General features: G+C 47.4%; 1 protein-coding gene across 3 annotated transcripts in view; it reads left to right on the top strand.

Moving 5' to 3' along the window:
- LOC137425196 (transmembrane protein 51) overlaps nucleotides 1–22261 on the top strand; it is a 60801-nt gene extending 38540 nt beyond the window's left edge. For all 3 annotated transcript variants that reach the window (XM_068113370.2, XM_078776421.1, XM_068113371.2), the window contains one exon: nucleotides 21428–22261. In XM_068113370.2, the coding sequence (XP_067969471.1) occupies nucleotides 21428–21761 (334 nt within the window). In that variant the 3' untranslated portion in view covers nucleotides 21762–22261. The remainder of the gene's footprint in view (nucleotides 1–21427) is intronic.
- The last annotated feature ends 517 nt before the right edge of the window (nucleotides 22262–22778 follow it).

Below are 22778 nucleotides of genomic sequence, written 5' to 3'. Positions count from 1 at the left end.
TCGAGTGGCGTCCTCCGTTATGCCACGCAGGGCGAACTGGGAGTCCGCCTGCGCGAACCAGACGGCGGCATGTGCTTCCCAGAAGGTGGGCAGTTTGAGGGACACTGCGGTGTCCATCGCGCGTCGTAAATTCGGGGTCACCAATGAAGAGCCGGGCTCTTGCTTGAGACGGACGAAGTGACGGGCAAGACACAAACTCGTCCGAGAAGATGTTTATTGTAAAAACCAACTCGGGAACTCTGAAAAGCCCGTTTATCGGGCTGCATATATATCCAAAACCAGAAAGCATAACCGAAACCGAAAGCCACGCCTCTCAGGCACGGCACGCTTTGGTGGTCACGTGACCAGCCACCCCGGCGCCAAGGTTGTCCGCCGGTGACGTCACCGGCTGGAGCAAGGAGATTCTGCTGCTGGTGTCGCTTGGGGGACCCATGGGTCACTACAATATCAAGGCTGCTGTGAAGTGCTGGTTAAGTCAGCAGGATGCACATTTCTATTGTATAACGGCATCACAAAACTTGTTTACCATTGGTAGGAATGTGTGGACAGCAGTGATTATGTTGAGAAATGAATATGCACCACTGTAGAACAACGATTGATGTTGGTAAATGTGCTTTGCTTCCTTCAAATATCTTTACCTGCTGAGGGAGAAAGAATAAAGAATAGGAGGCATTACTTTTCAACATGCCCTTGTAAGTAAAGTTTAAGCTTTACTCGTGTAGTTACGTGTTTTACATGTTTACTCGTTGGTTTACTAGTTAGTTACTAGTTAGTTTACTAGTGTTACTAGTTGTTGTTGTTTTTTTGTTTTTTTTTGTATACTGAATCGAGGCTCGTGAAAGAGCTAACATTTATTTCACAAACAAATCAACCAGACAAACAAAATATATAAAAAGAGGGAGCGGAAGACAAGATGGGGAGAGAAGGGGAAGCACACAACCACAACATTTGAGAGCAGGGAGAAGTGTGGGAGGGAGAGGGCTTGGGGGGAGGAGGCGTGGGAAGGGGGGGGGGGGGGGGGGAGAGGTATAAAACACAGGGGGACCGAAATTAGTGGGGGTAGAAAAGATCAAGGTTTTGGATGGGGGAGGATAAGAGATGGTGGTGAACAGCTGTTTTAAAGACCTGGAGGGTGGAGTGGGATTGAAGAGAGTGAGGGAGTTTGTTCCAGAGGCGGGAGAAAAGAGGAATGAAGGAGTGAAGGTGAGCAGAAAGTCTTGATTTTGGCAGTTTAACCATAAGAGGGTTGCAGGCAGATCTTGTGCGACCTGTAGGAATATTTGGGGGACAGAGCCCAGAGAGAGCTGGGGGGGCAAGGCTAGAGAGGAGTCGGTAGAAGACGGAAAGACCACAAACCTGCCTGCGGTGAGTGAGTGAAAGGCCCTTGGAGTTAGCTTCATCGCGGGAGATTCCAATGATTCTGAACGCTTTGGTTTCAACAGCGTGAAGACGAGCTAGGTGTGAGGCAGGAGCACCAGACCAGAGGGGAGAGCAGTATTCCATAGAGCTGCGGATGAAAGCCTTGTATGTGGTGAGGAGCTCAGGTGTGCCAAGGAAGGACTTCGCACGACGGAGGATGCCCAGTCGGCGACTGGCTTTGGAGGCCAGATTTGAAATGTGGTTTTCCCAGGAAAGATCATGGCAAATAGTGAGACCCAAAAGCTTGAGTGACAGAACTTCTTGGAGAGGATTATTCAGAAAGTGGATGGGAGAGTTGTCCAGTCGGTCTTTTCGGAGAGACATCGTAAGAGTGTGAGATTTATCAGGATTGAAAGACACTAGGGCATGCCCGTACTATATCTATATCTAAAATTATATCCCCCCCCTCTATTTACATGAAATGGTTTGGTCCAAAGCGAACGGCTTGCGAGTACGGTGACAATCCCCCCCCCCCCTCTATTTACATGAAATGGTTTGGTCCAAAGCGAACGGCTTCGGAGTTTGGTAAAGAAATCGCCATAGCGTGCCCAAACGCGCAGGAAAGCGAAAGAATCGCAAATTTAAGGAAATGCCCGTACTTCCGTAAGGAAGAGAAAAGAAATGAAAAGGAAAAACATTCCAAACCGCGAGGGAAAACAACACGGCACGTCGACACAACAACGTGTCCTGTGATTGGCCGTACGTCACTGCCAGTAGCTGCCCCCCAAAAAAAGCTTTCACCGTCCGGCGACTGAATTTAAGGGGAAAAATAAAACGCTCTTCGCTTAAAACAACGCCCTTCGCTCTGACTGAATTGGGACAATGTTTTTATGTTTTTAATTGAATTACTATCCGTAATGGCGCACGCTCTCACGGGAGCTCCGGAAGGTCGTATATCGCAGTTACGATGAATCGCAAATTAGTTTTTATTAGTTTTAAAACATAGTTTAACGCCAACATAGCGCCAACATAGTTTGCAAACGTGAAATAAATGAATACGCTCTCAAATGTGCCGTCCGAGGCAGAGTCTGTTCGCCACGTTCGGCACACGTGATAGCTCGCTGCTCTCTGATTGGTTGAATCGTTTTTTGGACATAGCTCGGTAACTGCTTGTCCGATTAATTTCAAACCTTGAAAAGGCACATCCTCGGGTCCCCAGCAATATACCTGGCAAGTTTCAAGTATATCGGACCGGTAGTTGTCGAGAAACAGCGGTCACAGACAAACATACATACAAACATACAAACATACAAACATACAAACATACACACAGAGATTGCTGGAATTATAGATAGATGTTCCACTTGTTTGCCCAGTCTGTGATTTTGTCCAGGTCTGCAGAGAGTGAGGAGGCTGCAGACTGCCGATCTGAGGGATGAGGAATGGAGCGACAGAGAGTAGAGTCGTCAGCAAAGAGATAGAGAGGATTTTCAAGAGAGTCAGAGAGATAATTGATGAAGACCAGAAAAAGCACAGGGCCCAGAACACTACCTTGGGGAACTCCAGCCTGAACAGGAAGAGGAGATGAGAGAAACCCATTCAGGGCCACACGTTGACTACGACCAGAGAGGAAGTCCGCCAGCCATGCGTGGAGATTTCCATGGATACCAAAGGAGGAGAGTTTGGTGAGCAGAGCAGGGTGCCAGACCGTATCGAAGGCACGTGAAATGTCAAGGGAGACGGCTCTAATTTCCTGTTTGGTGTTGAGGACCTCCATCCATTGTTGAGAAAGCAGAAGCAGCATGTCCAGAGTAGAGTGACCAGGTCTGAAACCAAATTGATGATCAGAGATCAAGCCATTGGAGAAGAGGAAAGATTGCCGATTGCCGATTGAGGAAAGATTGCATTTCCAAGCTGGCCTCCAAAGCCAGTCACCGACTGGGCATCCTCCGTCGTGCGAAGTCCTTCCTCGGCACACCTGAGCTCCTCACCACATACAAGGCTTTCATCCGCAGCTCAATGGAATACTGTTCTCCCCTATGGGCCGGTGCTCCTGCCTCACACCTAGCTCGGCTTCACACTGTTGAAACCAAAGCTTTCAGAATTATTGGAATCTCCGCGATGAAGCTATCTCTGAGGGCCTTTCACTCACTCACCGCAGGCAGGTAGGTGGTCTTTCTGTCTTCTACCGACTCCTCTCCGGCCTTGCACCCCCAGCTCTCTCTGTGCTCTGTCCCCCAAATATTCCTACAGGTCGCACAAGATCTGCCAGCAACCCTCTGATGGTTAAACTGCTGAAATCTCGGCTCTCTGCTCACCTTCACCCTTTCATTCCTCCTTTCTCCCGCCTCTGGAACAAACTCCCTCACTCCCTTCTATCCCACTCCTCCCTCCAGGTCTTTAAAACAGCTGTTCACCACCATCTCTTATCTTCCCCCATCCAAAACCTTGATCTTTTCTACCCCCGCTAATTCACCCCAGATCCAGCTTGTTTGAAATTCCAACTTCTTTCCTGGAAGTCCTGGCAGTGTCCATATGTTTTATACCTCTCCCACCGCCCCCTTCCCATGCCCCCCCCCCCCCAAAGCCCTCGCCCTCTCTCAGATCTCTCGATGTCTCCATGTCTCTCGGTCCCTGCTCTCAAATGTTGTGTTTGTGTCCTTCCCCCTCTCTCCCCATCTTGTCTACCGCTCCCGATGTTATATGTTTTATGTGTCGGTTTGTCTTTCTGTGTGATTAATGTTCGCTCTTTCACGAGCCTCGATCTTGTATACAAAAAACAAACAAAAAAAAAAATTAAATAAAAATTCATATCCGAAGCAATGATGGATTCCATGACTTTGCTGATAATTGGGAGTAGGCTGATTGGTCTGTCGTTGCAAGGATCTGTTTTTGCACCTTTTTTGTGCAAAGCGGTGATGTTGGCTGATTTCCAAGCAGATGGCAGATGACCTTGAGCAAAAGAGAACTGAAAGAGGGAGTGAAAGAGCGGAAGAACATTATTTTAGGACCCGTGGGCTGATGCTGTCAGGACCAGTTGCAGAATCAGAGTCGAGGGTTGACAGAAACTTTTCCACCTTGTCAGAAGGAAAGGACACAGAGTCCAGGAGCAGCTGGGTACGACTGGGTACGGTGGGTACAGAGAGGGATGGGTTTGGGACACAAGATATAGAGGCAAACACAGAGTTGAGGCATTCAGCTTTTTCACGTGCGGAGTCAGCCGTTAAGCCATTTGAGGTGAGGGAGGGGATGGAGGGGGAACAAACACCAGAAACAGATTTGACCAGACGCCACCAGGATTTGGAAGAGGGAGACAGATAAGAGAGTTCGGTCTTGAGAACGGTGAGATATTGTTTCCTGGCTCTCCTGAGGGTGGACACACACTTGTTTCGGGCTTTGTGAAAGGAAATGAGATTTCCTTCCGTTGGATTTGCTTTCCAGGAGACGAAAGCAAGTTGTTTCAGGGCAACAGCCTCACCACAAGATGCCGTGTACCATGGATGGGAGGAAGGGTATGACAACTGAAGACGAGATGGGATAAATCTGTGCATGAGAGAGAGCAATTTACTTTGAAAGAATTCCCAGATGAGTTGATGTCGGAGGCGGTAGAGATGGGAGACCAGTCCAGATGATTGATGGCTGCTTGAAGACCGTGCCAGTTGGCCTGAGTGAAATGCCAGACTCGTCGACGCTGAGGAGGCTCTCTGAGAATGGTCAGAGAGATGTCCACTTTGACAAGCACATGATCAGATGAGCCGATTGGAGCAGAAGAAGAGCAGCAGACATTTTCAGGGAAGTTAGTCATAACCAAGTCCAGAAGAGAAGATGCTCCGTTGACTGAGATCCGGGTCGGGAAATTGACAGATTGTGTCAGTCCCAGTGAGTCGCAGAAGTCCTTTGCTGAAGAGCCATGGCTGGTGAGAGAGGTACCCACACCCAGCCAACTGGCATGGTGACAATTGAAATCACCACATATGAGGAAGAGAGAGTTGGGATGGGTAGATAGAAGTTGGTCCATATTATCAGACAGCGAGATGTAGATGGAGTCATCACTGTTTGGTGGACGGTACAACACACATATGAACAAAAGGTGTGAGCGAAGGGGAAGCCGTAGCCAAAGGTATTCCTGGGGGTGAGGTGGAGAGAGGGCAGTGGAGGGCGAGTGAGGAAGAGAGTTTTTTATAAAGATAGCAACCCCACCTCCAGGACGAGGCTCAGGTCTATCATACCGGAGGAGGGAGTAACCTGGGAGAGATACCAAGGCGTCAGAGACATCATGAAGGAGGAAAGTTTCTGTTAAGCAGATCACATCTGGTTTGTCAGAAGCAACCTGTATGGGGAGATCAGTCAAGTTTGAGCGAAGGCCCCGGATGTTTGAGGTCCATACCGTTAATGAAGAGGAAGGGGGAGCATCGGATACAGAACAGGGGGGGGGAGGGGTAGGGTAAAATGTGGAAGAGGTAGGGAGAGCTGTTGAAGGTGTGTCAGAGGTTTCAGAGATTTCAGAATAGCTTGGAGAAAGGGAAGAATGGGGCAGACAAAAGGTTTGATGGAGATTGGGTGAGGCACAGTGAGGTGTTATTTGAGGAGGGGGAAGAGCGAGGCAGAAGGTTGGGGGAGATGAAGGTGAAAGTTGGAAGGGGGTAGAAGCAGGGAGGATGCTTTGAGGAGGAGGGGTGAGAGGGGAGTCTAGGAGGGGAGGAGCGAGGGAGAGTCTCGGAGGGGAGGGGTGTGGGGGAGTTTAGGAGGGAGGGGAGGGGAGGTGTGTGGGGGGAGTTTAGGAGGGTGGGGAGGGAAGGGGCAAGGGGGGAGATTTGAAAGGGATGGGTGATGGGGAGGATTTGGAGGGGAGGGGTGATGGGGAAGTTTTGGAGGGGAGGGGGGATGGGGAAGTTTTGGAGGGAAGTGGGGATGGGGAAGATTTGGAGGGGAGGGGTGAGATTGGATTTTGAAAAGTATACGATTCATGGGAAACGAACATTTTTTGCAAAATGAGTTTGAGACCTTCGAGTCAAAAATACGTTTGAGGATGCTGAAGGAGGGGTGTAGTTCTGGAGAGTTTAGGGAATGTAGAAAAGAGGAACTGTAAGAGAGATGGTATTATTTTATTTTTTTGGAATGAATAGATTTGTTGAGCAAGACGAAAGCATCCTTTTGTAGGAGAAGAAGAAAAAGGTGTTATATAATATATGAGAGAAAACAGTTGTTCAGGGGAGAGATTATACATTTCTAACCACGTGATCGCGTGATCACGAACAACGTGAACGAAGAACGAACGAACAAATAAGAACAACAAATAAACGAATAAGACCTGAGAAGGAAATATTTTTTGGGGGTTTTTGGGGTTTTTGGGGGGTTTTTGGGTTTGGGTTTTTTGGGGGGGTTTTTGGGGGGGGGTTTGGGTTATGGGTTATGCATTTTTGGGGTTGTTTTTTTTAAGTAGAGATATTAAACAAGGAAGTATGGGGTGAACGACTGGGACGAAACAGAGAACGAAAATAATTGCAGCGCATTCGACGAACCGCTGAGAGAAAACAAAACCACAAGGTCGGAGACGGTAGCCTAAGCCTACGAGTACTAGGCCTCAGAACACTCGACACGCATTAACCGACGATTGTGTATACATGTACGAAAAATTAACACCGAAAATTTTCCTAAAAGACACGCTATCGGTACACACACCGAAAGATAGATACAGTCTCGAGAAAAACACAATTGTGAAAGATTACTTAGCTTCGAAAGCGTGAGCACATGGAACAGCTTCGAAAAGACGTGACCTCGCCATGATCTCGCGAGATCTCAAGTTACTAAAGTTAGTTAGTTAGTTAAACTAAAGTTAGTTTACATGTAAACATGTTACATGTTTACTAGTGTAGTTACATGCCCTAGTGTATATGACTGGTATTGTGTTGGCACAATTGTAACCTGTGTATTTTTATACAGGCTTGAGTGAGTGTTAACATTTTTAATTTTCAAAGTTTGAGCTAAAAACGTGATTTATATTGCGTTGGCATCGGGGAACACCTACATCGAGGGAGAAACGTGCTTTGCAGGTCCCAAACTTCTACAAATATAGAAAACAAAAGGACCAACATTTTGTGCCTTTTATCGTTGCTGGGCCATGATTCCTTCATGGTTGGGGGAATATGTTATTCTCACTTTTCTTTACAGATGATCTGCATCTTGTTGGTTACTTGAGCTTTAAAGTAGACTTGATATGTGGTGAAATCAAAGTCAATCACCAGAGGACTCCGAAGTGAGCTTTTATGCACAAGTTGAATGCAACACATCTAAAAAGAAAACATTAACCATCTTACCAACTTGAAGGCACAAGACAGTGGTAATGATCCCTCTGCGTGTACAGGTGTTATATAACCGCTCACCATGCGGCAGACACAGAAACTGCACCATGAGTACTGAATGTAAGAAGGAGGGGACTGCTCAGAGATGGAACCAACAATTTCATATCATTCTCCCTCCATTAATGTTTCAGCTAGCTCGTGGACTATCAGTATAAAAGTATAAACGTAGCCATCCGTAAAACATAGTAGGTTAACTAAGAAACACGATTTCATCACAATCCCAAGTGTTGGGGTCGACGGCACACCCGGCCGGTACGAGTTCGGTAGTTAGCCGATCCGCGCTCATTCCCCGGAGACGGAGGACAAGGCGAGCCCGGAGACGCTAGCTCTGCATGCTCTACCGGTCGCGGCACGCCGTCACTCGGGGCTCGATCGAGCCGAGGGGTACCTGGTATGGTAACTTCCATTTCGGTGGGCGGCTTCTTTGGGACCACATCACGGCGGGTGTCCTCATCTCCACATGGGGCTAAATGTTGGATTGACAGTCAACAGACGGCCGTCTCGCAGCCGAACGGTCAGGTCACGTACTGCGGATTTACCTGCACCAGATCCACTGTCGGTTCGTACTTGCTTTGTCGTACCGATCGCTTCAGATACGCGGGGCCTAGCTCGACAAGCCAACCGGGCAACGACTGACCGCTGGCACCGCGACGCTGAAAACAGAACAGCCGTTCGTGTGGAGTTTGATTCGTGGCCGTGCATAACAACGTCCGAAGGGCATGTAATGCTTCGGGCATGGCTAGGGGCCATTGGTGCAACCCCATCGACTGCAACCGTAAGCGCAGCATCACAGCCTTCCAGATTACTCCATTAAATCTTTCCACCTGGCCATTCGCCTCCGGATGATACGGAGTAGTGTGGCTAGCTGCTATGCCCAGGCCCACGAGGAAGGTCCGAACTTCCTGCGACATGAACGCAGCCCCTCTATCCGAATGCACGAACCCCGGATACCCAAACATTACAAACAGCTGACGCAGGCATCGGATGACCGTGGCTGACGTCATGTCCGAGCATGGAAAGACGAACGGGAATCTGGAGAACTCATCGACCACTGTCAACATGTAACGTAGCGTACTCTGCGTGGGTAAAGGTCCCTTAAAATTGATAATGCCTTCCCACGGGCGAGTCTCCTGGATCAGCACCCCCATTGGTGGTTTATAGAATCGCGGCTTCAACTCAGCGCACACTGAGCACGAGCGGCATAGACGTCTGATTTCCTCAATCAAAAACGATAAGTTGCGGCTAAGCACAAAATGAGCAAAGCGAGTGACCCCGGGATGACACAATGAGTTCTGCATGTGCTTCAGATCCTCTGACGTCATGCCGGCACAAACCGATGGGCGAGATAGAGCGTCAGCGGCTACATTTTCGCTCCCGGGTCGATATATTATGTCATAGCAGTAGTCAGCTAGCTCAACCCGCCATCGTGATATTTTCTCGTTCTTAATGCGCTGGGGATGTTTATGGCCATACAGACAGTAAATGTCACAGACTGCTGATCAGTCAAAAGATCGAACTTCCTTCCCAGCAGCAAGTGGCGCCACCGTCAGACAGACTCCACAACCGCGTACGCCTCCTTTTCCACTGCCGAATGTTTGCGTTCAGCCGAGGTCAATGTCCTGGAGAAGAATGCCACAGGCTTAGCCCCTTGGGTGAGGGTGGCAGCAATCGCACAGTCCGAGGCATCTGTCTCGATGAGAAATGGAATGTTATCATCAATCGAGGTCACACAGGCCCCCGCGATATCTTCCTTCAGAAGGTGAAAAGCATCTTGCGCGTCCTGTGTCAGAGGGAAGGCTTTGCAGTCCACCAAAGGTCTTGTTTTCTCTGAGTAGCCTTGGACCCACCTCGAGTAATGCACGAAAAGCCCAAGGCACTGCCTCAGGGACGCTCGATCACACGGTGCCGCCAATTCTAACAAAGGCCGAAGGCGCTCGGCGTCAGGTTTTATCTCCCCGCCGGTCACTGTGTACCCCAAGAGGTCGATTGTTTTGGCAGCATAGTGGCACTTCTCCTCGTTGAAGGTCAAATTATAACGTCGTGCCACCTCCAAGAATCATTTCAAATTAGCGTCGTGCCCCTCCAGGGTATGTCCGCAGACCGTCACGTTATCAACGTAAACGAAGATGTCTCGCAATTTCTCTTTAACCAAGATGTTGTCTATTGCGCGTTGAAAACATGCCACCCCATTCGTAAATCCGAATGGGATTCACCGAAATTGATACAATCGCTGTCCCGATTGGAACCCGGTATAGGCCCGATCCGACTCCCTGATTGGTTTCTAATGATACACAGATTTGAGGTCCAAGGTACTGGAGACCCTATAATTTGGCCAGGTCCCGGACTAGGTCGTCTATTTTCGGCAAGGGGTACGCATCCAATTGTGTGAATCTATTAATCGTTTGACTGTAATCGACTACCAGTCATTTTCTATGGTTTTCAGTCTGCACAAACCAATACCTGAGCTCTCCACGGTGATCTGCTCGGCTCTATAATGCCCTCATGGAGCATACGCTTGGTCTCATCTTCGATATAGGCGGCATCGGCGTGAGTGTACCTACGGGATTTCATGGTTATAGGTCGGCAATCTGCCGTCAGACTGGGAAACAGAGCAGGGGGATCTATAGCCATCTCGGCTAGGCCGCAGACCGAAAGTATTCTCCCCATGCCCCACACGCATCTCCAAGCGGCCGTGTCTGCGCAAGAAGTCATGACCCAGCAGCACATCGGCGCACAAATCGGGCATCACCGCGAGTCTCACATCTGCATACAATGATTCATTGACTACCAGTTTGAGGGGACAAACGCCTTTGGTGCAGACGGATATCTCCCGCTCATTGGTGCTGGCTTCATGACGGCTGCACTTCATGCTGGGTGACTAACAGTGGAGCTTTATGGAGTGTGGAACGGCGGAGGAGAGATTTTTGGCTTCTTCGCACGGGCGGCTGGCTGCGGCGCAAGTTCGCACCATTTTGCGTTTCCCGCGCAGAGACTCGGGAACCCGTTCGACGACCGCCAGGGTTCGAGGGCTGCTGGAGGAGACCAGAGCTGAGTATCAGCTAACACGACACACCACATTTTTACTTTCATTTATTTCTCCCTGTATCTGTATATGAGTCTGTGCAGAGACGTCTCAATATAGGACTTATTTTACATCGGCATTCTTTTTATCGTGTAGCATTTATCTTCATTAAACCTTTATTTGTTACATTTTCAATTTTGTGTCTGTTGTTTATCTGTCGTGGGTTCGAGGACGCTCAAGTGAAATTCATACAGGTAAGGACCTCGCTGCCCTCCACTACCCTCCTGCACGTGCTGAAGAGGTAACACCGCCATATTTTGGGTATACGCCTCGGAGTTAAAGCTCGGTCGGCCATCCGTCACCCTGCGGTGTTCACTACAGGGTAGACACACGACAATATTTACATATTACCACGAGAAAAGCAACATGATACTGCTGCACATGGCTTTATTATGTTATGTTACAGAACAAGTTTGAGTTTCAGGCCGTTTTGCCAATGTTTCAGTTACGCCCTTTTGGACTTAGAAAATATCACGTTGGTAGGGGACATCTATTGCAAAGCAATGCTCTCACTTGTGTTACGTGGTCCTCCCGGTAACTACCTGGTCTTGGTGACCCCCGGACCGTGGGAGGACCCCGCCAGAAAGATCTCTGATTTATACGCTTTCGTAGCGCAATCAATATGAAAGACACAATAATTCAAGTCAATAAGAAACCTCACACCAAGGATCCGGATTACTCAATAATATATTCCCCAATCAATCAACAGCCATCAACAATCAATCACCAATATTACTAAGATGGCCATCTCATATATTTCCCCCCTTTCCCCACTCACGACCCCTCAATGGTCACTGTCCCTCACAATGTCTCTGGGCCCCTCCAGACCAAGGTGAAGGTCGACTTCTCCGCACCCGGGCGGTTGAACGAACCCCTGGCTGACGTGCTCCAAACGTGCACGTCGCGTACCGGGAACAGCTGCTGCAGCGCACACCTCCTTGCAAAGCAAAGCGGGCAAAGCAAAGCGCGGCTCACAAAGCACGCGAGGCCCAAGGTGCGACCCGTACGCGTCCTTGTAGACGTGGAGGCGAACTGTGCCGGACGCTTGGTTCCGTGCACGACCCCACGGCAACTTGACGTGTAACCGGTAATTACCCCGCACAGGTAACTCCTCTCGCCAGACGGGCTTTCAAACGCAGCGTTCCCCACGCTGCTCAATATCGACACCGCTCGCGTCGGAGCTGGGCGATGAGAAGAAGATGGCCGCTTCTCCCGGACCTTGTCTTCTTCTTCTCTTCCGGTTCACCATCCTGTTTCCGGTCTCCTGTTATCCAGAGCGCCTCTAACCATTTAACCACAACAACCTTTAATAGAATAAACATTAATAAGCAATGACCTGAATAGTAATTCACATAAATTCACATAAATCCGTAACACTCCCCCCCTTCAAGAAAGAAAGTTTGAACCCAGAGAAAGCTTTCTTTGCCGGCCAACTTTGATAAACAAACCCGATAACTCACACCCCCAAATCCTCAGTTCCCCCCGGGCACAATTATCACTTAAAAATAAAGCAACAAAATTTCACAAAAACCCCCAGATTAATTCACTCTGGACAAAGCGTCAACAACTTCTAGTTGCTCTTGGATGGAGGCCCAGCTGAGTACTCACTACATGGATGCCTTAAGGAATGTGGGGTTCACGGTTAGTCCGGGGAGGAAAGTTCATTACATGGACGCCTTTAAGAACGTGGAGTTCACGGTTAGTCCGTGTAGGAACGTTCCCTACCGGGACGCCTTTTAAGAACGTGGCGTTCACGGTTAGCCCGTGTAGGAGCCCAGGCTCGGTGGCTCCGTCGTATATAGAGTGCTTCAACTTCTCCGGACTCCTAACAGTTACGGTGGGACCCCTTGTCCCAGCAGTCACCAGACTGGCGGTCTCCTTCTCGGCCAGTCCTCTGCCAATCATTCTTTCGGGAGATGCCGTAACTCTGGGAGCCTCCATAGTAATATCGGCTGCTGCCAACACCAAAACTACCACCAAGTGGTCCTCTTCTGTAGACCTCTCGACGCCTACGAAATGCCTTCCCTACTGTTATGGTCCGACCCTCCAAATCCTTACCATTCCAATTCTTCTCTGCCTCCCTGGCGTCTCTTGTGCTTGCAAACGTGACAAAGCCGAACCCTCTTGACCGTTGCGTTTCCCTGTCTTTTACCACCCGCACTTCCACCAGCGGCCCATATCTGTTGAAGACAGAGGTCAGAACTTCTTCCTCTGTGTTGAAGTTCAGTCCCCCTACAAATAACTTGGAACTTTTGTTGCCATCCCGAGCTGGGGTGGTGTTATTTCCCCTGCGGGGCTCTTTACCCACCCTCGGGTTACCATAAATTTGCCCCCCGGCCAAATCATTCCCGATAATCACAGATACTCCCTCTACAGGAAGCGTGGCTTGTAAACCGACGGTGACCGGTCCTGACACCAAATCGGATTCCAAATGGATGACATGGTGGGGCACGAACACAGCCACCAATCCCTTGTAACCGAACACTATCACCAGTTGCGGTACTCTTTGACAATGGCAACATGCCTTCAAGCATTAAGGATTGATGGGCTCCTGTGTCCCTCAATACCCTAACAGGTCTTGGGTTAATCAAGTCTCCCTCGAGTGAGACAAACCCCTCATAAATAAATGGTTGGTAACTCTTCTGTGGGCGATTTCTTACGCTAGCCATCGCATTCGGAGTGGTAATAGTCGGACTCCGCTCTGGGTTGTCCCTTTTCATGAGGTAACAACTGGACATCAAGTGTCCAGGTTTTTTGCAAAAGGCGCAAGGAGGCCCGGAGGAAAAACTCGTGGTCTGCCTCGGGCCCCCCGGGAAATAAGTTTGTCTTGGGCCCGTAGCCCTCTGATTTCGAACAGTTGGGGTATCCGCGTTGTCCCCATAATCCTCTCGAGGCCGCCGCCATGTATTGTCGTTCTCCGCACCGGGTGTTCCAGAACTCCCCTGCTGAAGTCTAGGCGAGGAGCTAGGTGTGTGGACCCCTATCCGGTGTGTTAAGGCATAAGCATCTGCCATGGTGGCTGCGTCCCACAACTTTGGTACTTTCTTTTCCTGCAGGTACACTTTGATGTCCTCGTGGACACACTGTTGAAATTCCTCCACCAGCATCAGGTCACGCAATGCTTCGAAGTCGTTCCCGACTCTTTTCGACTCACACCACCGATCAAACATGTTTTCTTTCACTCTGGCAAACTCCACATGGGTCTCACTCTCCCTCTTCCTGGCATTCCTGAATTTTTGCCGGTAAGCTTCAGGAACCAACTCATAGGCTTTGAGGATGTGCTTCTTCAATACCTCATAATCTGCACATTGGTCCATTGGTAGCGCCGAATAAATCTCTTGAGCTTTACCCACCAGCACACTTTGCACTAGTATGGTCCAGGCCTCCTCCGGCCAGTTTAACTGTCGAGCCACTTTCTCAAAGTGTGGAAAAAATTGAGTGACTTCCTTTTCACTGAAGGGTGGAACCAGCCTCACATGTCTGCCCACATCCCAGGTTTTCTGGCTAGGTGTCGACCCCGTCAGCAAGGGTGGTACCTCTCCCCGTTCTCTCATTAAATCCAGCTCCTTGAATTTAATTTCTTGCTGAAGCGCCATGTCACGTTCCTTTAATTCCCTTTCAGCTTTTCTCTCCTCTGCTTCGAGTTCCCTTGCAGCTCTCCTCTCCTCTGCTTTTCTCCCTTCTAACCTTTCCTGGAGTTCTCGTTCCACTCTCCTTTCTTCTTCTGCTCTTTCCTTTTCTGCTTTCCTTTCCTCTGTTTTCATCCTTTCTAACCTCTCCTGGAGTTCTTGTTCCACTCTCCTTTCCTCTGCTTGTTTCTCTTCTCTCCTATCTTCTGCTTTCCTTTCCTCTTCTGATCTTTCCTTTTCTGCTTTCCTTTCTTCTTCTGCTAACCTTTCCTGGAGTTCTCGTTCCACTCTCCTTTCCTCTGCTTGTTTCTCTTCTCTCCTCTCTTCTGCTTTCCTTTCCTCTTCTTTGATCCGTTCCTGGCTCCGTAATTGCAACTCCAGTTTCCGGAGCTCAACGTCTTCTGGTTCTTTGGGTAGCCACTGCCAGGCTAACTCGTCCCATGTTCCTAATCCCACCATAGATTGTATCACCGTGGTCTGCAACTCTGCCTTCCTCAAATTAGTTCGGACCTCCAAGTTAAAATGTTTGGCCAATTTCAAGAGGTCCGCTTTTAGTAACGCTCGGAACTGTGCCTCACTAGGTGTTACCGCAAAGTTCTGTGCAACAAACGCCATGGTGACTATCGTTAACCTTCACCCAAGACTTTACCACAATTTCTCAAAAATTTACCAATTAATAATTAATTAATAAATTTTAATTACTAAAAATTATTATTTTATTATGTTATACAATTTTAGATCCCGGAATTCAATTGGACGAGCCCCCAATTTCTGTTACGTGGTCCTCCCGGTAACTACCTGGTCTTGGTGACCCCCGGACCGTGGGAGGACAACGCCAGAAAGATCTCTGATTTATACGCTTTCGTAGCGCAATCAATATGAAAGACACAATAATTCAAGTCAATAAGAAACCTCACACCAAGGATCCGGATTACTCAATAATATATTCCCCAATCAATCAACAACCATCAACAATCAATCACCAATATTACTAAGATGGCCATCTCATATATTTCCCCCCTTTCCCCACTCACGACCCCTCAATGGTCACTGTCCCTTACAATGTCTCTGGGCCCCTCCAGACCAAGGTGAAGGTCGACTTCTCCGCACACGGGCGGTTGAATGAACCCCTGGCTGACGTGCTCCAAACGTGCACGTCGCGTACCGGGAACAGCTGCTGCAGCGCACACCTCCTTGCAAAGCAAAGCGGGCAAAGCAAAGCGCGGCTCGCAAAGGACGCGAGGCCCAAGGTGCGACCCGTACGCGTCCTTGTAGACGTGGAGGCGAACTGTGCCGGACGCTTGGTTCCGTGCACGACCCCACGGCAACTTGACGTGTAACCGGTAATTACCCCACACAGGTAACTCCTCTCGCCAGACAGGCTTTCAAACGCAGCGTTCCCCACGCTGCTCAATATCGACACCGCTCACGTCGGAGCTGCGCGATGAGAAGAAGATGGCCGTTTCTCCCGGACCTTGTCTTCTTCTTCTCTTCCGGTTCACCATCCCGTTTCCGGTCTCCTGTTATCCAGAGCGCCTCTAACCATTTAACCACAACAACCTTTAATAGAATAAACATTAATAAGCAATGACCTGAATAGTAATTCACATAAATCCGTCACACTTGTTTATCATCATTTACAGTACATTTGTTGTTTTCACCTTCAAATGTTGCACCCTGTTCATGTTGCTGTTTACCAATCTGAATGGAGAACCCGATTTGTCATTTCAAAGGTAGTTGCTGTTATTCGTGTTTCTTGATCTTTGTCGAGTTCTGTAATGCAGAACATTATTCATTGTGAGTTTTCTGGATGGATGGGCTTGGAGGGAGTAGGTTGTGGAATGGGGCGAGGGGGGGGGGGAGATGTGACATACCTTTTTTGGCTGAGCACAATCTTTATCAGGAAATCTGTGCATGTCATGCTTTTGAGGTTTTACTGACTGGAAGAAATGTCAAATCTGCAAAAACAAATTTGTTTGCTTTCCCTTTAACTATGACCTGGGTGCAAAACAATTCTCAAATATTTTGTAACTTGGCAATGTCATGTGTGCCCCGCTTATGGAAGTGTCCTGTTTAACCAGATTCGGTGTAATGGTTCGAGCAGCAGTTCTGGGCCTGGGAGGTCTGTGGTTCAAACCCTATACGAGTCGTACCCAGCAACTTTAAAAACGGCACATGCCGCTTCCTTGCTTGACGTACAGCATTTTTAAAAGATGGAGCAAACATTACATCATTACGCAGGTTTGAGGGGCTTAATGACCTGCGTAGAAGTTCCTTGTAAGGGAACTCCTTTGTCAAAATCAAACACCAGGTGCTTTTTCTGGTTGCCTTGTATACCATAAACCTCTCTGAGCCATGTGGCATGACAAATGTCGAAACGAGTTTGCAAATAAGTTGAGCCAGGCTCAATGCATTGATAAATTGCGTTTTAAAACTGGCTCCATTTTGGATTTCACTCATAGATTAAACTAGTGAACCAGGTGTGCTCTATTCACATAACAGGCAGATCGTCGACCTGTTTTCTTTCCACCTTTTGTGACCTTTATTTTTTTTCCATGAGCAAGTTCAGATGTTGAACTCCATGAACAAAGGTCCTTGTCCCCATTCCAATCAGTGCAGCAGCAGAAGCCTGAATCAGGTGTTGTTTCATTGTGTGCATGTGCTGCGTTTTGTACAGTAATGCCTGGGTAAGGCTGAAATTGTCATGCTTACTCATTCCTGGCGTATGCTTTGTCACAATGCAAGTTCGTAGCCTGCTGTTGCAGATGTTTGTGCACCATCGCAGTATGTCAAAATAAGACTTGGTTCTATAATCTCAGGGTGACTCCCAAAAACCTGCAGGTTTATTTCTCTTCTTGATTGCTCATTTCTGATGCGTAAACCACATCCATGCTCAATGTTTTCTTTGGTTACTGATCTGCATTATTTATTTGTCTGTTGTTCTCAGACATGGGTTTTTCAGGCATTTATTGGGAAAAACGGTGAACCTTAGCATGTGGCAGTCACGAGTAACAGCCTTATAATCTTTTGGCAGTCCTCTGATGTGGCTGCATGGGCAAAATCTTGCTGAACTGCTCGAGGCAAAGGCACATTGTTCCATTTCGGATGCAAATGCAACAATGCTAAGGCAATTATGTCATGGCACTGCTAATCCCATGCCAACTAAACAGTGCTGATGTTTATAGACTTTGCAGCTTTCACCAGCAGAATATTTGAAGCACATATCTATTTATTAAAGCCTTCACTGGCAGATAAAAAGCCTAGTTCTCTGATAAACCAATCTAATGTTCATATGCTGAGGTTCTAGTCACTCAGCTATAACAAATTTTTTTTGGCAGTATGAAAAATGTTTCTGGGTTGAGATGTTGTGCCCCAAGACGTTGTGTTGTTGCATTGTGTGCATGTGCTGTAATCTGATTCTGATTTGAAATCTGATGAAATCTGATTTGAAGTGTTGCAGACTGTTTATGTGGACTTCCATTCAGTAATGTCAGACCCCACACATTTTCCTGTATGGCATGCACAGAAGCCTCATTTTAATTTGCTTTGCAGGGCTGGTCCTTAACTAGTCCTGGGTTGAAACCTAGCGGCTCAAAAGTTTGCATGTTTACCAAGCGAACTCCAAGGGAGTAGTGCATCGAATAAAATCCGGGTAGTTGGGTATTTTTTTGGAAACCCCCTTTTTACGGCGTAGCCCATAGAGCAATGCTGTCTGAAACAGCATTTGTCTGTCCGTCCGGTGTATGTATGCATGTTTGTCCCTTCTGCTGGCATTTTGTGGGTTTATTCCCTTTAAAATTCATTTTCTCTGCAACCATTGGTCTGATTGACACGTACTTTTCACTATAGGAGCGCCTCCTGTATAATTTTTTAATGATGATTATGACGTCATGGGTCATGTGGTACGTGCACCATCTTGGAAAAAAGAAAAACCAAAAAAAATGTGTACCTCTATATCTCCGAAACCGCTCCATGGAAAAAAAAAATGAAAGGTGGCTCATGGCTCATTGTAAAGTACTCCCCATGGGGAATAATACATGTTGATGATTGTGTCATAGGTGCCTTCATTATGACATCATAAATCGAAAAGTAGAACGCATGATGCGATCGGTCTGAAATTTCTTGAGCATGATCTAGGAATAAATTGGTCGAGGGGAAAAAAATTGATGTCATCCGTCACGTCGTTCTGCAGCCATATTTTTACAGCGCAATTCATTCCTAGATCAGTAGGGCAATGCACCATTGCATTGTTTTTTCCATTCAGTAATTTCCAAATTACCAATTCTTGTAACCAAGCTTTAAGCAGGGCTGCCCTTCCTCCTTCTCCTTATTGCCAAAGCATTAAACTTAACTTCTTCTACTGTTCCAACAATTATATTAAGTGAAGAAGAGATTAAGGAATGTGCCCAAAGTGTAACTTTATTGAATGCAACGAAAATAATAAACCAGCGGGATCGCCATGAAGCCTGCCGCAGCCGTGCCTGTTTGCTCCATGGGGGAAAATCTTCAGTTAGGAAGGCAAAATAAAATCATCATCATCATCATCATCATCATTATTATATGGAAGTAAAAGGTAATCATGTTTAAACTTCCGATCATTCCATCGATGGGGTTTGTATATGTCCCACTACTTGACATAAATTGAACATAATTTATTGTGAGGTGTGCATGTTTGTTGGGAAATCAGGGTAATATTTCATGATAGGAGGACCAATGTTTGTCCAACCTGCTCTTAAATAAGTGATGGTGCAGTTACCACTAACTGAGGAAGGCTATTCCATTTCTCAGTTACTCTTTGACTGAAACAGGTCTTTCGTAGAGCTGTATAACTCCTCTCCTAAAACAACTTCATAGTATGGCCTCGAGTTGCATGATAAATCAAATTAAAGTTCGAATTAAAAGAACTTGCATTAACATAATGGGAGAATTACAATGAGTAAAGCAAACAAGAGAACTCCAAGTGCTCGTCATTGAAAGCCTGATCTTCATAACTACCAATCACAAATCGCTTGCCAAGCCAACTGTTTATTTGGAGTGCTTAAATCACTTGGTGAGCGCATTCCAAGCTTATTGGTAATGGAATACCTCATGCCGCCTCATGCTCCCCGCTTGACACTCCTCGTGCTCCCCGCTTGCCACTCCTCATGCTCCCCGTTCGCCACTCCTCATGTTCCCCGTTCACCACTCCTCTTGCTCCCCGCTCGTCACTCATGCTCCCCCGCTCGCCACTCCTCATGCTGCCCCGCTCACCACTCCTCATGCTGCACCGCTCGCCACTCCTCATGCTGCCCCGCTCGCCACTCCTCATGCTGCCCCGCTTGCCACTCCTCATGCTGCCCCGCTTGCCACTCCTCATGCTGCCCCGCTCGCCACTCCTCATGCTCCCCACTCGCCACTCCTCATGCTCCCAGCTCGCCACTCCTCATGCTCCCTGCTCGCCAGTCCTCATGCTCCCCGCTCGCCACTCCTCGGCATTTCTCTCTTCCCCTTCCCCTCCACAACTTCCCCCTCTCGCTCCCCTCACCTCCTGCTCCCCTCCTGCTGCTCCTGCTCCTGCTCTCCCCCCCCCCCCCCCCCCAATAATATCCCTGTCAGCTAAGCAACTCTGCATTACCTAGCAACACCAGGTACCTTTGCTAGTCTATAATATGTCCAACATTTACAGAACAGTACGCCAAACAACAAAAAGTGACGAGTGTCTTGCCGTGCAAGTTCAAAAAGCAAATTAACGAACTAGCTCACAAGAGGAAATGAAAGACAAAAACACATCACATGGTACTGTATTGATGTCAAGGATTATTCGGTGTCATCCCTCCAAATTTATCCATCCAGATGGTGTCATCCATCCCTCCAAATGTCATCCCAGGTGTCATCCCGGGCAAGCCTGGTGTTGGCTTAGCGGTTAGGGTGCCGGCTTGGGATCCCAGGATCCTGGGCTCGAATCCCGGTCGATCGCTGAATTAACGCCAGGGGGGTTGACTCAGCCTGTCATCCTTCCGAGGTCGGCAAATTGAGTACCAGCTTGCTGGGATGAATGATCACGGTGTGTACCCCGATTTAGAATAGGTACACCGTATCCGTGCGCGTCGTAAGAGGCGATTAGGGGTTGGTGTCAGGAAGGGCATCCGGCCATAAAAACATTGCCTCAAACAGGGAACCATGATTGTCATGGGGCCCGCAAGGCTAACCCCCGCTCTAGTGGGGAAATGGCCTTAAAACGATCATTCATTCATTCATTCATTCATCCCTCCAAATTTAGCAATCTTAACCAAATGTCATGCTAATGAGGTAATTGGGCAACAAACGAAGTATCCAGCAGAATTGTTTAAGTGCCCTCCCTGCAGGCAGTTGAATTTATATCATTCCACAAAATGGATGAGAGTGATGGTTATGACGATACCCAAAGACCCACATTGCCGACTCCAAGCTGCTTCAGCTGTTTCACAGCAAAACAGAAGACTAGGACTTTGTGGGCTTTATAGAAGACGATTTACCGGTACCTTAAATGCAGTAACTTTGCAATTAGATGTACTTGTGTATATAAATATACAAAAGAACTGCAATTATAGATATTACGATTAAACTTGCAAAAAAACTGCTTCTTTTTGTGTATCCTTGATAATTTATGGTAACTTGGCCCTCTGTGGTTGTCATGTGCTGTTAGCCTGCAGTTGGAATGTTTTTTTGTTTTTGTTTTTTTTAACGTATAACCCGTGGGTTGTTTGCGTGAAAATACTGAAGGTATATTCTATCCAATCATTATAGATTTGTCATCACGATGATACTGGAAGATTACAACTTCTATGTGACATTCCTGATGCTTTGACTCTCCCCAAAAAAATTGGAGCAAGATCGGGAACAATGAAAATAAGCATATGACTTGTTTTCTTCATTTTATCATTTGCATTTTCACAATATCCATTTTCATCCTCGTGGGCATCAAATGGACTCAGTTTTTCACCCCTTTTGTTCGATTTCTTCCTTTTCCTTTGCAGTGAGGAGACTGAACGGTATGACGCACCACGATACGAAGAAGTTGTACAGGAAGGCCGAGTCGTTGGCTCGGTGCACAATCATTCCATCACTGAAGATGTTTGCTTACCATCATACGATGCCATCGCTGTAGACATTAGAACTGACCCTGACGTGGAGCAAGGACGTCGGAATCCACGGCGCGTCTTGTCCGACTCCACGGCGCTACACCGTGTCATGAAGCTTCATGTGGCCACTGTGGATCGGAAAGCCGTCTCGGAACCCAATTTTATTGAGCCCTTGACACCACCACCACTTTATGAGGACGTACTTGACATACCCTTGGGATTAAAATGATGGTAAGGTGCCACTGTGAACTTGCCTCCTGCTGGTCCTCAAAACCAAACGGCTTCTCGTTTTCTGAGCCGTGTAATTGATCTACATTTCATACAAACGGGTGGAGGATATTGGAATAGCTCATTGTTCCACAAATGTATTGCTCTCGAACCAAAAATGACATCCTTTGTACCAGTCAGTGGTCAGTACTGTACTACGAGCACTCTCAGCCACCTTGCCAAAGGCATCTGTCACATTGAACCTTGTGCTTTTAAAGGTGGACATAATTCATTGCTATTCGATTCTTCATTTGGATTCTAAAATCACTTTTTGTGGTTTGTTGTGGAAGAGGTGTTATGTAAATTGTAGTGTAGTTTGGGTTTGAACTGTAACATCTTTTGTCTGCCTTTTATAACGGTGAAGTACAAGTTGTACAAATGGTTCCTGGGAAAAGCTAGTTATTTCTAATGAGCCAATGTTGAAAATGTTTTACTGCTAGTTAATAAACTTCTGGTTTTGAACACCGTGTGCAATGCATGTTCGCTGTGATTCAGATTATCGGAACAAAGGAGAATGTTTTATTTTGGAAATGGACTATTGGTTTAAAACGAATCTGGGATTTGGAGCAAATTTTCATTGCCATCAACCTATTTCATCAAGTGTAATTTTAATATTGTTTAACTATTGCATGGGCACTGGGCAGGATGACCGAGAGGTACACCCACTCGCCTCTAAACTGTCTAGCCTGGGTTTGAATCCCGACCCAGCTATAAACTGTCATCCCGGTGTTTCACAGGTGAGGTGATTCTTCAGTGTGTGTGCGCCGGCTCTCGGATGGACGTTAAACTGGGTGTCCTGTCTGCCGGCATTAGTTGGTGAACGTCAAAGATCCTACGATGCCCTTCACAAAGAGTAGATGATCTAGCGCCGGCACCATGAACAAACTTGACAAACAAAATTTAACAAAACATGAAACATGAACAAATGAATGAACAAAACAGCATGAACAAATTTAACAATCTCCCACACTCTCTTCAA

The sequence above is a fragment of the Myxine glutinosa genome, chromosome 4 (genome assembly GCF_964187855.1).
Source record: "Myxine glutinosa chromosome 4, kmMyxGlut1.1, whole genome shotgun sequence".
Lineage (NCBI taxonomy): Eukaryota > Metazoa > Chordata > Myxini > Myxiniformes > Myxinidae > Myxine > Myxine glutinosa.
This window is presented reverse-complemented; position numbering and strand designations above follow the sequence as displayed.